Source organism: Alexandromys fortis, unplaced genomic scaffold, assembly GCF_014885135.2.
Source record: "Alexandromys fortis isolate MF-2015 unplaced genomic scaffold, M_Fortis_MF-2015_v1.1 scaffold_106, whole genome shotgun sequence".
Taxonomy (NCBI): Eukaryota; Metazoa; Chordata; class Mammalia; order Rodentia; family Cricetidae; genus Alexandromys; species Alexandromys fortis.
Genome location: NW_026067980.1, coordinates 5563385 through 5580073, shown reverse-complemented (window position 1 = coordinate 5580073; position 16689 = coordinate 5563385). Strand labels below are relative to the sequence as shown.

The window sequence follows — 16689 nt, the reverse complement described above, 5'->3', positions numbered from 1 at the left end:
AGAGAGAGAGAGAGAGAGAGAGAGAGAGAGAGAGAGAGAGAGAGAGAGAGAGAGAGAGAGGGGTTGTGTTCTGAAGACAGGTAAGGAGTTAGTTGNTGGGAGAATCATGGCGACTCCTTCACTAAGCTTCTTTCTCCCAGCATTCTCTTCTGTCTACTCCGCCTACCTAATTTTCTGTCCTATGAGGGCCGATGCAGTTTCTTTATTATTACAAGACCCACCTCCATCAGTCCTCCCCTCCCTTGCGTTGCTTTTTTGTTGGGCATTTGGCCACAGCAGTGTGTTTGTCTTCTATTGTGAAGAAACACCATGTGTGCACACACACACACAAACACACACACACCACCTCAGTTTCCTTATTGTCAAAATGAAAACAAACCTGCTTTATGGGGGTGTGTTGTGGGAATTCATTCCACCCATAGTTTTGGGGTACTTGCCTTAGGGCATGACTTCTGTGTGCATACATAATCTCTTATAAAAAATAAGAGAGGTCTTACTCACTCTCCTGGTCTGGCTGGGCTTGGCGTAGTCAGAGACCCAAAGGGGTCAGAAAGTCGAGGAGGCCCATCCTCTTCCATATAAGAGATCATGTCTGCACACAAAAGCCACACCCTAAGGCCGGTACTCCACAACCATTTGTGGAATGAATTCCTATAATAGGGATGGTGTGAGAACTGGAAAGATTACATCTAAAGGGCTAAGGATGCACAAAGGATCCTTGAGATAATTCTCATGGCACCCCAAGACTGGCAGTCACTAAGAAAACACAAAAGAGGAGTGCTTTAGGGTAGTTTACTTCTTTTTTTAATATAAATTAATTTAACTTTATTCTGTTGTTCGGAAGGTGTCAGATTCCCTGGAACTAGACTTATAGACAGTTGCGAGCTGCCATGTGGGTGCTAGGAACTGAACCCAGGTCCTCTGGAAGAGCAGCCAGTGCTCTTAACCACTAAGCCATCTCTCTAGCCCCCCAGGTAGTTCACCTCTTGTTTCCCCCAAATGGCAATGAAGAAAATCTCCAACTGACTGAGAAAGTCTTGATGAATGTATAAAAATTTGTCTATTATTTCTTATTTTCAAAACATGATCTAGAACTCAGGAGCAGTGATTTTTGCCTACGAGACTAATAAATCCACCCAATGAGAATGAAAGCATGTGATCTCTCTCCTCTTCCTGTCTGGGAGAGGAACTGCTGAACAGCCTGCTTGGAAGGTTAATTTGGTAACACGTTTAGCATCAAGTATCAATATTAATATAGATGAGCTCTTGGAAACCCCAGCAATCCAAATGAGATCCGGTAAAAATAAATACAAGTTGATCGTTTTCAGACTGAAGGAATCTGCCTCCATAAATATCAACACAAACATACAAAGTTGTTCCGTCAGGCACTTTTTATTATAGCCAACGGCCAGGAATAATTTCACTGTTCATCAGGTGGGCATTGAATAAGTATGGAGTCTGCGTAGACCCTGGGGTCCCACTGTAACCACTGCTAAGGAGTGAAATGTTTGGGACTAGGAAATAGTTTTGTGATACCACTACTTTGTTATTTCAGAGATGTTTAATTTTATGTTATCTGAACTTTACCTCAGTGTTTTTACTTGAAAGAAATTTGCTCTCTTTTTTATTAACTTTTTATGTTAGCAAAAAAAAATGAGTTTCATAGAGGCATTTTCATATATATTATATATATGGCATATATATTTCCATATATGGAGACATATTTAGTGCTTTGCTCTCTTATTTACCTCAGTTATGTTGTTGTTGCTTTAAGAATTATTTTAGTTTTAGTTGTGTATCTGGGGGGAGGTGCACATGAGTGCAGAATCCCGGAGAGGCTAGAAAAGGGAGCTGGATCCCTGGCACTGTGGTTACAGGTGGTTGTGAGCCACCAGTGTGGAAACTGGGAATCAAATACAGGTCCTTTCCAAGGGCAGCAAGTCACATTAGCCACTTAGCCATCTGCCAACCCCCTAGTTACAGTTCTGAAGAATGGGTGGTTTGTTTTGTTTTGTTTCCTCAATACAGTGTGTCTTTGTTGCTCTGGGTGGTGTTCTGGAACTCACTCTATAGACCAGGCTGGCCTTGAACTCACAGAGATCCACCTGCCTCTGCTTCTGGGATTAAAGGCATGAACCACCAATGCCCAGAGAAGAATGAGTTTTTTCTATGCTAACATAAAAAGGTATGGTTGACTGAAAAGAGAACACATTCTGTTTTCTGTAAAATACTTAGAAGAACATTGGAAAGGCGTACAGTGCAGCAATGCCAGGAAATAGATTTGAGGAAAAAGAAGAGAATTTGTATTTTAAAAATCACACGATTTGTAGAACATGAAAGTTTCAAGTTGGTATGAACTGCTTTCTGACCCTTGGGGGAAGTCCAAGGCTGCTCAGACTGAAAGTGGACTAGACGGGCGACTGATCCTTCAGTGAAAGTGGAAGCGAATGTCGCATTCTGCGTCTTCTTCTTTGTGTATTCTTTCTGTTCTATAATTCCCACCTACCCATCAGAGCCACAGAGAGAATGGGTTGGTGACTCCCTGCCTTGTTTTGACCTTCCAGGACTGTGGCTAATCGATTCAAGTTACTCCCAGTTAGCATAGTTGCTATTATAAGGGACTTGTTTAAGCGATCCCAGGATTTGTGCAATACCTCTAGTGACCTGGGCAAGCACTTTCTTGCTGTCCTAAATGGAGTGGTTCACATTTCATGAGCTTTCCTGTGAGTTCGGGACCCACAGAAGTCCCTGCTAGTCCAGGAGCTTGCTTACCGCCTGCAAGACAACACGGGCTTGCCTGCACAAAGCTCTGGAAACGTCCTGAAGCCCCTTTGGAAACTCCTTGTTATATTTTCCATTTTCTCAGGTTCTAAAAAATTAGAAGGTAAGCTAGAAGTCACCTCTACTGTCCATGTGAAAAAAAATGAGAAATTGATGGCATTTTAAATATCTGCTCACAAAGGATTTGCATAATTATGAAGTGATTATATACAGATTTTAATGCTGGTCAGTTTTTGCATAAAGGGGATTTTTAGAAGCTAAATTATCTCAGAGTTATCTTAAAGGGTAGACAATATTCTGTCAACAGGTGATTCTAACTTATTTAACAGTGATCTTAATGGTGGAGCCATCTCTAAAGCCCCACCCCCACTCTAATTTTTAAGAAGAATATAAACTTTGCTAATGAGTTCTAATTGATGAATTTCATAGTTGGATCTCAAATAATTGAGAGCTACCCTGTAGTGTCTTAGTGATGCAGGCTTACATGACACATGTAAAATCAACTAAAATCAAGTTAAATAAATAGAGCAAGATATGGTCACTGTTTTGTCAGAAATTTATCGAAATGGCAGAATAGGGAGGAGGGAGGACGTTGGTGAAGCTTTCCTAAAAAAGAGAGATCTGAGCCGGGTACCAGTGGTGCATGCCTTAAATCCCAGTACTCAGGAGGCAGAGGCAGGTGGATCTCTGTGAGTTTGAAACCAGCCTGGTCTACAGAGTCTGTGTCAGTGGAGCCAGGGCTTTTACACAGAGTAACTTTGTGTTGAAACACTTAAAAAGGGAGGTCATAGGAGAGAGGAGAGAGAGAGAGAGAGAGAGAGAGAGAGAGAGAGAGAGAGAGAGAGAGAGAGAGAGATATCTGGGTTGTGTTCTGAAGACAGGTAAGGAGTTAGTTGGGAAATGGGAGAAATACCTCTGAGAAAGAGACAATTGCTCAAAGGAAGCCCCGAGGGATAGCACAGAAGCGGTGTGTGAGAGTAGCGGGGTGACTCACGGGGAGTGGCAGGATGCTGTCCTAAGTATGTTGCTATGGCCCGATTCTTGGCCATGCTGAGTAGAAGCTCACACAAGAAGGGCCCAGGAGCAGCGCACAGGGGCAGTTGTTAAAGTGTGTGTTGGAGGACATTGTTGGTTTTTAGCTGGTAGCACACAACTGTAATCTCAGCTCTTGGGAGGCTGATGTAGGAGGATCCTGAGTTTGAAGGCAGCCTGGGCTACAGAGTGAGTTCCAGGTCAACCTAGGCTGTGTAACCAAAGAACCGGTCTTCTTAAAAAAGATGTATTTTAATATCTTAAAGTAAGTGCGTGTGTGTGTGTGTGTGTGTGTGTGTGTGTGTGTGTGTGTTTGTATGCATGTATGTAAGGGCAAGTGCCCTCAGGGGCCAGAGACATCAGATTCCCTGGAGAAAGAGTTAGAGACGGTTGTGGATACTGAAATCCGAACTTCCATCTTCTGCAAAGGCTACAGCATCTTAATGCTTTAATGTTTGGTCATCTCTCCGGCTTCATGAGAACTTATCTTTTTAAAAAAGAAAAAAAGCATTTTTGAGTGTAGAAATACCTCCTTGCCTTTCCGTTCCCAGGGAGCATGGTGAAATCTCGCAGGGTAAGGACTACAGATGACACATTCACCTTCTTTTGTCTTGAGAAAGCCCCGTGGGAGTATATTTCAGTCACAAGGCTGAACTTGGGGTGATTAGGACCTGTAAAGGCAGCTGGGCCTCTCTGCCTATGTCAGGGGTAGGCATCCTTTGCCGCCAGGCTGGTACCCGGAATGCATATTCATTGCAACGTTTTGAGCTGATAGAACCCCAGCTACTGGAGACAGAAAGAGTCTGTGTGTAACTACAATGACTAAGGTTAGTCCTTCCAGACTTCAGGCACAGTGGGATCCAGGAGCTTAATCAGTTCACTTTGCTAAAGCCTGTTCGCTTTCGAATCCTGTGTGTCCCTTTCCTGACTCCTGGGGTAAATAGGTTGTTCCGTGCGACCAGGGAGAGTTTGCTTGCGTTATCTCTGAACTCCCAGCACCAGGGTGCCCCTCCCCTTTTCTCTCATAAACCATGTGGCAGAGAATCGGGATGATGGCACCGTCTGGTTGATCAGACCTGGATAAGCCTACCCAAACTATTCCAGGGGTGGGGGATACCAGGGATACCAGGGTTCTATTGTAGGAAAGGGTGAGTTTTCCTTTATGGCTATCCACCATTATTTCCCTCGTGCCTGTGAAGAGTAGACGCCCACTAGAAATAAACCACTGGGCATGTGCTGGAGAGCTGCCTTTCGCATGTGAGCCTGGCCTGCCTGGTCTCGTTCTGTGGTTTACTCAGTGTCCAGGTCACACAGGATGTTGCCTCCAGCATTTTGTGTGAAAAGGCTCCTGTTCTTTTTCCTCGGGTGTCCCACTCCCTCAAAGCTTCGGCCCTGCCCTTTCTGTCTTGCAGATACATGGTTTGTATCTGTCAGTGATAGGAAGCTGCTCACAAAGGATCCACCCAGTCCTGCTGCTGACCCTCTGATTTCTTTTTCTCATTGTGTAGCGGTCCATTAGCTTCCGCAGTGAGAGCCGCCCCGACATCCTGGCCCCCCGAGCCTGGTCCAGAAATGCCACCTCCTCAAGCACAAAACGGAGGGACAGCAAACTGTGGAGTGAGACCTTCGATGTGTGTGTCAATCAAGTGCTTACGGCCAAGGAGATCAAGAGACAAGAGGTAAGCTCAGGACCCAAGGAGCTGCCTGTGTGTTGGCCACAAAGGTACCTGTAGGCGAGAGCCACATCCTGTGGAGAACACAGGATGGCAGAAACTAAAAAGCCAGCATCCAGCTTCCTGGGCCTGGCCCGACTGTAAAAATAAAGTGATTTTGCTGTGTTGAATCCAAGAGTCCAGTTAGGATTCTTACACTCACAAAGACAATTATGTATATAATGAATACTATACTATATATCTATACTATATTAAACATATATACATATATATACACAATTTCATATATATATGACGATATATTCTATTTCTTTTTTTCCTTCTTTCTTTCTTTCTTGCTTTCTTGCTTTCTTTCTTGCTTTCTCTTTGGTTTTTTGGAACTGGGTCCCTTTTTGTAGTCCTAACTGTCCTGGAGCTCACTCTGTAGGACAGAATGGCCTTGAATTCACAGATCCACCTACCTCTGCCTCCCGAGTGCTAGGATTAAAGGCTTGCGCCACCACACCCCACTGCAGTCATTTTATTTATATTTTGATAGTAACTTTTAGATGTTTTTTTAAAAAAAAAAATTGGGCTCTTGTAACGTTGGTCCAGCTTTCTAAAAAAAAACTCATCCTTACAGAGGACAGCTAATTTCTGTATGAGTTTTCCGTATCCCCATCTTAAGTAGCTGTGACGACATCCCTTCCACAGAGGTCTTGTCAGTGCAAACTCTGCTCACCTCTTCTCACGTGCTGCCTCCACTGGGATTCCGGAAGTGTCTAGTTTTTATTGTTTGTTTTGGGTTTGGGGGTTTTGTTGTTTTGTTTTGAAACTGAGTCTTCCCATGTAACTCTAGCTAACCTAAAACTCGACCAGGCTAGCCTCAAAACTCTCAAAGAACTCTTAGCTTCTGCTTCCCTGGTGCTGGGATTAACAGTATTTTCTCTCCCTCCCCTTCCCCCTCTTCCCTCTCACTTTTCCTCTCCCTCAGACAACCAGAAGGGGTACTTGAAATTTTGTGGTTTCATGACCAAGCTGTCCTTCCCTAGGAATTGATTTTCCAGGACTACTTGCATGCAGGTCAAAAGCTAAGCTTGCAGGGTTACTCAGTGGGCTAATGCCTGCAATGGCGCTACTAGTTCAGGGTGAGCTGAACCTCTATTACCAGGAGCTGCTGAAACCCTCAAAGCACTACACAGATGTAGAAATGGGGCAGGCATGTTTATATGTGTGCTTGGTTAAGTAGATAAATCAGGGAACAAAATTGGAATGCTACCATGTATATAAAATAATATGAATGTATATTAATTTGTTTATATGTTCATAAAAATGTTTCTGGAAGGATGCCCAAAGGATTGGCAGCAATGTTTCCTTTTGAAGTCCCCGAGAGGAGGAGCTGAGATCTTCCCATGTGCACTCCATTTTGTGCACTCTGTGTTGGGTACCTTGTAGATGTATTGCCTACCCAACAGTAAGCAAAGGCTTTAAATAGTGCACGCACTCTCAGAAATCCTGTGTGGAAATATGGCAAAGTCATATGTGAGATTAGGATGTGGTGTTTGGTCTTCACTACTTGCCCTGTAGAATCTCCCACCCTCAAGCGGACGATTGAAAGGTGGCTGTCAACCATTGAAAGCTTCTGGCTGTGTACTAGCTACGAGTCAGACCCAGGCAAGAAAACAGAAGTGCTATCCAGTGACAACTCAGCCTGTCCTGGTTTCTGCTTTTTTTTTTTTTTGTTGTTGTTGTTTTTTTTTTTTTTTCTCAATTTAACACAGCTAGCTTGTCTGGAAAGAGGAACCTCAATTGAAAAAAATGCCTCCATCAGACTGCCTACAGGCAAGTTTGTGGGGGTGTTTTCTTGATTTGTGATGGACATGGAAAGGCCCAGCCCACTGTGAGCAATGACGTCCTTGGGCCAGTGGTCCTGTATAGTATTAAGAAAACAGGCTGGAAGAAAAAAAAAGAAAGAGAGAGGGAGGGAGGGAGGGAGGGAGGGAGGGAAAGAAAGAAAAGAAAAGAAAAGAAAAGAAAAGAAAAGAAAAGAAAAGAAAAGAAAAGAAAAGAAAAACAGTCTGACAGGCCACAAACAGTAAGTAGCTTTCCTTTGTGACAGTGGTTCTCAGCCCTCCTAATGTTGGGACCCTTCCATACAGTGTCTCATGTTGTAGTGAACCCTCAACCATAAAGTTATTTCATTACTACTCCATAACTGTATTTTTGCTACTGTTATGAATCATAATGTAAATATCTGATATGCAGGACCTAAAGGGACTGGGACCCACAGGTTAGAACCACTGCTCTATGACCTCTCTTCTAGTTTTTGCCTTGAGTCTGGCCCTGAGTTCTCTCAGTGACTGACTGTGACCTGAGAGTTGACCCCTGGGGAAGTGAGCGAGGCTGATGGTTACAGGTGATAAACAAAGGCCAGAGATTTCATCTGTCTGCTGTCTGAATCACCATGGAAACCCAGAGGACATGGTTTTAAGAGCGGAATGGCTAAACACGAGTTCTGGAAGGGTGGTGTGGTAGATACAGAGAGGGTGTAGGCTGCTCTCATACCTGCCCTCATTCCTGCCCTCACCTGATGCTCATAGTCTTTATGATACCCTGTAAACCGTAAACAGGAATGTTGCCCTGAGTTCCGTGTGCAGTGGTGGCAGATTAACCTAAGGAGGGGGGGTCATGGGAGCACTGACTTCTCACCATTGATGAAAGTCACAGGTCAAACTATTTAAGGTCTTGATTAGCATATAGAAGGGTGAAGAGCCTTGGGACTGAACCCACTCTGGGGACCTGAGTCCCACGTAGGCAGCATTAGAATTGAATTAGATGACAGCTACCTGGTGTCTGTGGCATAATTCATTGCTTGGAGTGCAAAGGGAAGTCCCCCCAGAAGTCACCTGTGTTATGAAAGTGAAGGAGGAAAAAAAAATGAAATGGGGGTAGGAAGGGAGAGAAAGGGAGAAGAAGGGGGAAGGACGGAGGGAGGAAGAGATGGAAAAACTGAGTTTGTTATTTCTGCATTCTCAGAATTAGCAGGGTGCTATTGTAGGTGATTTAAGATTTCCTCCCTTATGTTTTACTGTATTTTTTCTAAGTGTTATCCATGTCCATGTGTGTCTTGTACAACCTGCCAGCATAGGAAAAGGAAAGACAGAGCGCAGATGAGAAAGGCATTAAGGCAGGGCCAGCAGCGGTGAGCTGCAGTCAGGATCTGAACCTGGTGCTTCTCTTCTTTTCTCCTGTGGAATCCTGTGGGCCTCCTCTCTTGGGGATGAAGGGCATTTGTCGTAATAGTTGATGAGCTCCCTCCCATAATGCAGATGGCCAAGGAAATCCAAGGCAAGTCCATTTAAGATGCTACTGTTGGGGACAGACAGCTGAGAGGTACACAGGACCCCTGTGCTATTTTTGTAATTTCTCATGTGCGTGTAATTATTTCAGTAAGCCATGAGGTGAGACTTTGCTGGACCTTGGGGAGGGTTGTCTCCATAGCCCAGGTTTCTTTCTTTTTTTTTTTTTTTCCTGTCGTAATGTCTTTTTTTGTTTGTTTGTTTGTTTCTTTTTTTTTATTTATTTATTAAAGATTTCTGTCTCTTCCCCACCACTGCCTCCCCTTTCCCTCTTCCTCCCCCAATCAAGTTCCCCTCCCTCGTCAGCCCATAGAGCAATCAAGGTTCCCTGCCCTGTGGGAAGTCCAAGGACCACCCACCTCCATCCAGGTCTAGTAAGGTGAGCATCCAAACTGCCTAGGCTCCCACAAAGCCAATACATGCAGTAGGATCAAAAACCCATTCATAGCCCAGGTTTCTGTCTCACCTGCTCTGTTCCATTTCATTGCCCTCTCGTTGGTAAACCTCAGGGTGGTGGCCAAGCCTGGAAGCAGCTGACTTCTCCTCTCCAGCTGGGGACAGTAGAGTTGTTCCTGGACTATCATCTCAGGCTGGTAGTCCTTTAGTGCCATAATGTTTGCCCAGTGTTTGGATTCCTGGTGAGAGAAGTGCGCTGCGCACCATAGCGCTTTAGATTTGGTGGCTTAATGGAGCCAAATCTGAAATGATGAATTTGCACACTCTAATCTTATTTATTGTGCCTGGTGAGACTTTAGAATGAATTGACTCCACCAGATTCTGTTTATAGTGATAAAATGTTGGGTTCTTTTTATAATCCCAGTCTTACGTAGATGATAAGAATATAGCTTTCTTCTGAGACTTGCCTTCTTTGGGGATAAAAGAAGCAGACTGTGATGATCTGGTTAATAACTCTGCCAGATCCATTTCTGACTGCAGACTCTGGATGGTTTCTTACGATCGCCCCCATAGCAAAGATACAGAATCCAGCACTCACACCCTTGATGTAGTTCCCTGCTCTTGGACGTCATCAGAGTTTAAAAATGCGAAGGGCGAATTGGTAGGTGGGAAATACTTGTCAAAATCCTCACAAACAAGGCTTTTCTTTGCCACTTTTAACTACAAGATGCGTTTGCTTCAGGATAATTTGAACTTTTTTTTTTCCTATGTGGTATTAAACTCAGGGCCTTGCACATGCTCAGCATACGCTTCTCTGAGTGTACCCCACGCCTCATGCAAATTCGAGGGAATTCGGAACATGTGAGTGTTGGTACTGTCTGAATTTATAAATGAAAGAACTGAACAAGTCTGTACTCTTGCTTTGCAGGCGATCTTTGAGCTTTCTCAAGGAGAAGAAGACTTGATAGAGGACTTGAAGTTAGCAAAAAAGGTGAGCTAAGATAGATACAGTAGCTGTTTGAGTCACCTCGTGTGTTTTTCTGCTTTGTGAGTCATTTCACGGTCCCGAGATGATGCATTTGAGCAGCCTCTTTGTGACTAACTCAAGTCATCAGAAATTGGAGAGAAAAAAAAAAAAACTTTTGACCACAAACGAACAGTGAAGGAAATGGCTCAACGCAAGAAAGTAAATAGCCCTCCACACCTGGCACCTGCCGGATGCCTCCGAGTGTCTAGTGCACCTCGAAGAATGTATCTGTTTAAATCTGAAAGCCCTCATGGTGGCCTGCCTGCTTTTGTATGTACTTCATTGTCCTAGACGTCTTTCTTGAGCTACTTAGGAGGCTGAGGTGGGAGGTCCTAGATTATGAGACCATTCTGGGCCACATATTGAGAGTCTGACTCTCAAAACACACCAAAAAAGGAGTCTCATGTAGTCCATGAGAGAAACTACCATTTATAGAGAAATAGATTTCTGAATCAGGGTAAAGACTTGATTCCTGAAAGTCGGTAGAGTGAGCTGCATGTTCGTATAGTGTAGAAATTAGGGTCTTTCGTACGAAACGAGGGTTTCTTTGAGGGGTGGGGTTATTTGTTGAATATGCTGAGCATCAGGCTCAGACCTAAACATGCTACACACATGATCTACTGCTGAGCTAGACCCCAGCTAAAGACGTGTTAATCCACATTATGTCGGGGGAGGGAAGGACACCCTTATCTTATATCATGGACACTCTTGACAACAAACCCTTTTTCCAGTGACCGCCCTAGTTTGGAGGCTCAATTCAGACTCCTTCAACTTGTTTTGTTATGGCTTCTTGAGGGAATCATGCATTCAGGAGAATGTTTCTTGACCTAGGGTCCTCGGTTTAACGTCTGCTAATAGGAAGTTCTACCTCCTGCACTCCTGAGATGGCTAGCTAGACTTTGCACAGACACTGCCAGAAACAACTGTTGGGTAGGCTAGAGGCAGCAGCTCAGAAATAAGAAGGCATTTAAGTCTGGAACACATCATATGTTTTCACCCCCACTTCCTGAGTCAAGATTTCCCAGATATAAACACCTTCAGGTGTTTCTCGGCCATCCCCTGACTTATGAGTCAGAGGGGTCTGTTTCTCCCCAAACCCCTTTTTCCTCCCAGCCATACACCTCTGCCCCTCTCACAGGCACCAGCTCAAATCAAGGTCGTTTCTTCTATGGTATTTCCAGCCTCCTCTCTGCACATGATTCACCTCCAGATCCTTCCATGGATACCTTCCTTACCTTGAATTTTCCAACCTGTTAGAGCCCTTTATAACTTGATTGGTTTCGTTTTCTGATGGGACATCCCTCCTGTCATTAATCTTGAACTTTTTTTTTTAATATATAAAGTTTCCATGCATCTTTAAAAAAAAACCTCAATTAACTTTATACAATTCTCTGAGGACAAGCATTGGTATCTGTCTTATTTTGCATGTGTTTATGTGTAGTATACGTGCATGTACGTATGCCTGTTCGTGTGTATGTGGTCACATCTGTGCTTGTGGATGCCAGAGGGTAACATGAGTCTCCTTCATTGGCTCATCACCATGTTTATTGATGCAGGTTCTCTCGACTGAACCAAAACTCGTCAGTATAGCTAGTCTAGCTAGTCTGGTTAACCAGTTTACTCTAGTCTTCTGTCTGTCACATTCCCAGTGCTGGAATGTAGGTGGATCACCATACCCACCCAACTTCGGAAGATCTGAACTAGGTTGGGCAAATGTTTGTGTGTACTTAATGTTAATACTGAAAGGTCCAACCAGTTTTCTTTTCTTTTCTATTCTTTTCATTTTGTTTGTTTGTCCATTTGTTTTTCAAGATTAGGATTCTCAGTGTAGCCTTGACTATCCCAGAACTTGCTCTGTACGCCAGGTTGGCCTCTGCCTCCCAAGTGTTAGGATTAAAGGTGTGTGCCACCACCCAGTGAGCAGTTTTCTTTTCTTTTGGGTATGTACTTACTTGGAAAAGCCTGTTGTTAGCTAATCTTGAATAGAATGGGAGGTTTTTTTCGAAGTGTAGAATCATGTAGACTTTCAGAGCCTGGTACCAATCCAGACTGCTCTCCATGTAGGATGTTTGCTCCTTCCTCCATATATGATGTATTAAAGGATAGAAGGACTTGGAGAAAATCTATCTTACCTTATCAACAGTCACAAGAGGCTACAGGCAGAACCGGGTTCCCTGCACCTCCAGCCGCATCTGTCTGCTGTTTCCCTGCATTAGGGGAGAAATCGTAGGAAGCCAACTTTTGTTTATTGTAAAGCACTTCTCAAGAATCACTTACACAAATGACTGAGCTCCTCTGAATTTAACATTTGTGTCCATCTCTTGCCCATCTTCTACAGGCCTACCACGACCCCATGCTGAAACTCTCAATAATGACAGAACAAGAACTGAATCAAATTTTTGGAACACTGGACTCTCTGATTCCTCTCCATGAAGGTACAGTTTTGATCCCAGACGAGTCATGACTGGTAGCCTTAATTGAGTTGTCTTATAGCAAATCTGTGATTGTGTAATGATGTGAGAAGCCCAGTATTACCCTTCAACCCCTGCTCATGTTGTAATGTCTAACCAAATGTTTCTTTCTTGCCAGAGCTCCTTAGTCAGCTTCGAGACGTTCGGAAGCCCGATGGCTCGACTGAGCATGTTGGTCCCATCCTTGTAGGCTGGGTAAGAAATGTTCTCTGGTCTTATTTGAAGATAGATTTTACATTAGCTGGACTTTTTCCATGTTGGCAAATTCTGGTTATCATGTCAGATAAAAAGTCAGACTCTTAATATATTGAGGCTTTATTCTTCAAAGCATGGAAACAATTTTTTTCTTATTGCAAATTTATTGCATTTAAAGGCAACCTTGCATTTTTGCAATAAAGTAAACTAAAAGTACACATGAAACTATTGTTAGTTTCACATGAAATAAAATGATACTAGATTATATTGGATTTAGCCCAATTAAATTATTGCAATTTCTCCTCTAAGTTTAAAATTAATATATTCATTTTTTTCTCAGGACATGTTATGCAAGAACTTTACCACTGATCTGTCTATCTCCATGCCCATTTTGCCGTCTTGCCCCTTATTCTGAGGCATGTTCTCACTAAATTGCCAACACTGTCCATGAACTCTCTTTGCAGCCCAGGCAGGCCTTGAATTTGGGATGCTTCTGCCTCAACCTTCCAAGTAGTTGGGATTTACAGGCCTGTGCCGCCGGGCCTGCTTGACATTCTTGTTCATCACCAAAAATAGATAGCTCTTGCTTAGAATGTGTAAGACTCTGGGTTTGATGCCCAGTACTGGGCAGAGTGGGATGGGGCGTGGGGGGGGGCGCAGTTGATCTAAATGTAGTTTTACAAACAAGGTAATGAGTCTATGTTGCTTATACTTAAAACATATATTTCTGGTCCTAAGTAACTGCTGGGTATACAGACAACAAGATGGATTCCCTTTCTTAAAGAACAAAGATGGGACCTTCAGTTAGGGTTCATGAGTAATGTGTGGGCCTCATACTGAATTCTTGTTCAGTTGAGTATGTAGGGACCACCGGTCAGTCACTTAGACAAAGCATGTGCTATTTTGCCACCATCCTATCCTATTGTCTGCCTGCCCGTGTCCTCCAGTGAATACTTGGATGCTCCACCCCAATTCTAGATATTTTTATTTGTTATAAAGCAGGTATTGAAAGCCGATAACTATAGTGACTTCTTCCAGGCAAAATTAGATCTCTTGATCCCTCTGGTTCACCCAGAATCTCAGGAAAATAGGCAGGGAGTGCAGCGACCGAGGGTGGTGCAGGGCTTTCGGTCTCTACCGCCCTGAGTGCTCTCTTTCCAGGTAAATTTGTTTCTAACCTTCGGGTTCTCATTGATGTCACATGGATGTGCAAAGAAATCTAAACACTGGTGTCTGACCTGGGGCCTCTCAGTTACTGCCGTGCTCTGGAAACTTCGGAGGGTCCCAGGACTTGGCTCTAGTTCAGAAGTCAATTTTAGTACCAAGGCTGAAATAGCTCGACAATATCTGCTAGACAAGTAATGGTGTAAGCTGAATAATTCAGGCCATGCGCTTCAATATTTCAGGGGAGGTCGTTCATCTCAAACTTTTGACTTTCTATTATTAGTCATGGTATTGTTTCAAAGTTCTTCAACTACAAAGACAGTTCTGTGGAAAGTGTGGGTCTACTGGAGTCAGAGGTGGTTGAGTGAGAAGGTCTACATCAGTGTGTTTAAACTTCCCCAGGCTGTGGAGTGAGAGCCCTTCAGAGTTAACTCTGGAGTCCTGCTCGGATTTTTTATGCTAGAGTAATATAGGAGGATGCCGTTCCTCTAAGCATTGCTTGCAGATGATGACATTGTTTCAGATTCAAGCTTTAGGATTTTGCCTTCTTCGCTTTTTTTTTTTTTTCGCCCTGAAATACCCTTTTGTCAACTTATGTTATGAGGTTAGTTTGATCTGGGGCTTGGGGAAGGCTCTAACAGTCTGTCCCATACATGCCCAGAGGAAGTGTGTCCATGCCAGTCTCTTGCTGCTGGACCCTCCAGGCATCAAATGGGTCTTGAAGCTTGAAGAGCAGCCTGAAAGGAAACAAGTGGCCCATTGTTGCCGGATCTCATGAGAAATGGTTTTTATTTATCAACCAAAAAGCTGTTAAGTGTTTTTCTTTTAACTCCAGGTGTGTTGGTATGAGCGAGCGCTGTACACCAGAGTCAGTCTGTTTGAGTTCTAATCTTTTAAACAGAGCAAAATAATATCTTACTAGACAGTAAATGAGAAAAGTCAGGGCTCATTCAATCCATGGAAAATTGATTTATTTTCCTCCCTGCAAAGGAAAAAAAAAAAACCTTTGAAAGAGTGAGATATCCCTGCCCCCACCCCATGCCTGTCCAGGACAGCATCAGCTGGGCCTTTGACCTTAGAGTGAATCCATGACTTATGCTTTGAAGACTTTAAACAGACGGGATCTTTGGGGAGCTGCCCTGGTTACAGACAGTGGAAGTCCCCTTCCTAGCGGCTCACCCTGTTTGAGCAAGCCTTCCCTGTCACAAAGACACAATGTCCCAAGTGACTGGTCTCACTAATAAAATAATTTATAAGCTCTCCAAGGCAGAAAGTGCTCCTGTTTCATTTAGATCCTAGTTAATTTTTAATTCCAGAGAGAGAGAAAGGGTGCGTGGAAGTAAAAAATCCACATGTATTCTAACAGTTTTTTTGCATTAGGGGGATAGAGCTTCTAAATGTGTGTGTGTGTATGTGTGTATTTTTAAAAGTGCTTTTGATATATATTTATACATGTGTATATATATATATAGGCTTTTTAAATTTTTCCATTTTTTATTTTTCGACAGTTCCATATGGATAATGAATTTTAGTGTTTTTTACCCAATGTCCCCCACTCTTATCACTCCTACTCAACCCCTTCCACTCCCCAACAGGTCCCCTCCTACTTTTGCTTCTTCTTGTATGACCCATAGGATTTACTCATAGTTGCTTGCACAAGCATGAGTGAGAGGTTATTTCCAAGAGCCTGGGCAATTTACCAATGGCTCTACTACTGAAGAAAGTGACACCCTCTTCCCCAGCAACCATTAATAGGCCCTCAGGGAGGAGTGGAGCCTCAGGCCCCTCCCCCATCCATGCTGAAATGTTGATTGGCCCAGTCTTATGCAGATCTTGTACAGACAACCACAGCTGTGGTGAGTTACTTGCTCAGTTCCTCCTCCTAAGTGTTAGATGACTTAATGTCTCTTTAAACAGACTATCAAGAATTTGGAATGGGGGCTGGTAAGATGGTTCTGGCTCCTAGGGGCACCAGCACTCTTATACACATACCTCCCCACACACATAATGTATAATTAAAATAATAAGTATTTTAAAAAAAGAATTTGTTAAGGGGGAACTTGGGAAGTAATCAGTAGCTTAAAGTCATTTGTTTTTAAAGGAAATTCAAGCTTAGGCTGGGCTACTTGATAACTTTGTTTCAAGATACCCCAAGTATAATCTGTTTCACCCACTCAAGGCTAAGGGAGCACACTTAAGGAGAAGGAAGGATGGAAGTCAGACGACTGGGAGATAGGCAGCAAAATGTCATCTTCTGACCATGGCACACCTATTCCCTTCGAGTTCCAGGACAGCCTGAGCCCAGTGAGACTGAATCTTAACCAATAACAGCCCAACAACAACAAAACAAAAGATAGTTATGATAGCCAGTGCTCACCACTTCTTAACCAGAGGGCAGTCTGTGAAGTGTTTTATATCCCTTGTCTCATTAAAGGGGAGGGGGAGGCTTTGCTATACAAATTCTGAGAGTGGAGAAGCTGAGGTTCAGAGCCACAAACAACTGTCCACATTTGTTTTTTAAACTAATGCTGCATTCCCAGTCTGTTTTTTTTTTTTAAATTTTTGTTTTTAAGCACCAAGCTCTTGCCTCATTTTTAAAGAAAATTAGATTG

At 43.4% G+C, this 16689-nt stretch overlaps 1 protein-coding gene across 4 annotated transcripts in view; it reads left to right on the top strand.

The window, feature by feature from the left end:
* Arhgef3 (Rho guanine nucleotide exchange factor 3) overlaps positions 1 to 16689 on the top strand; it is a 280755-nt gene that overhangs the window by 252141 nt on the left and 11925 nt on the right. For all 4 annotated transcript variants that reach the window (XM_050158206.1, XM_050158207.1, XM_050158208.1 and 1 more), the window contains 4 exons: positions 5322 to 5492; positions 10149 to 10211; positions 12586 to 12682; positions 12837 to 12913. In XM_050158206.1, the coding sequence (XP_050014163.1) occupies positions 5322 to 5492; positions 10149 to 10211; positions 12586 to 12682; positions 12837 to 12913 (408 nt within the window). The remainder of the gene's footprint in view (positions 1 to 5321; positions 5493 to 10148; positions 10212 to 12585; positions 12683 to 12836; positions 12914 to 16689) is intronic.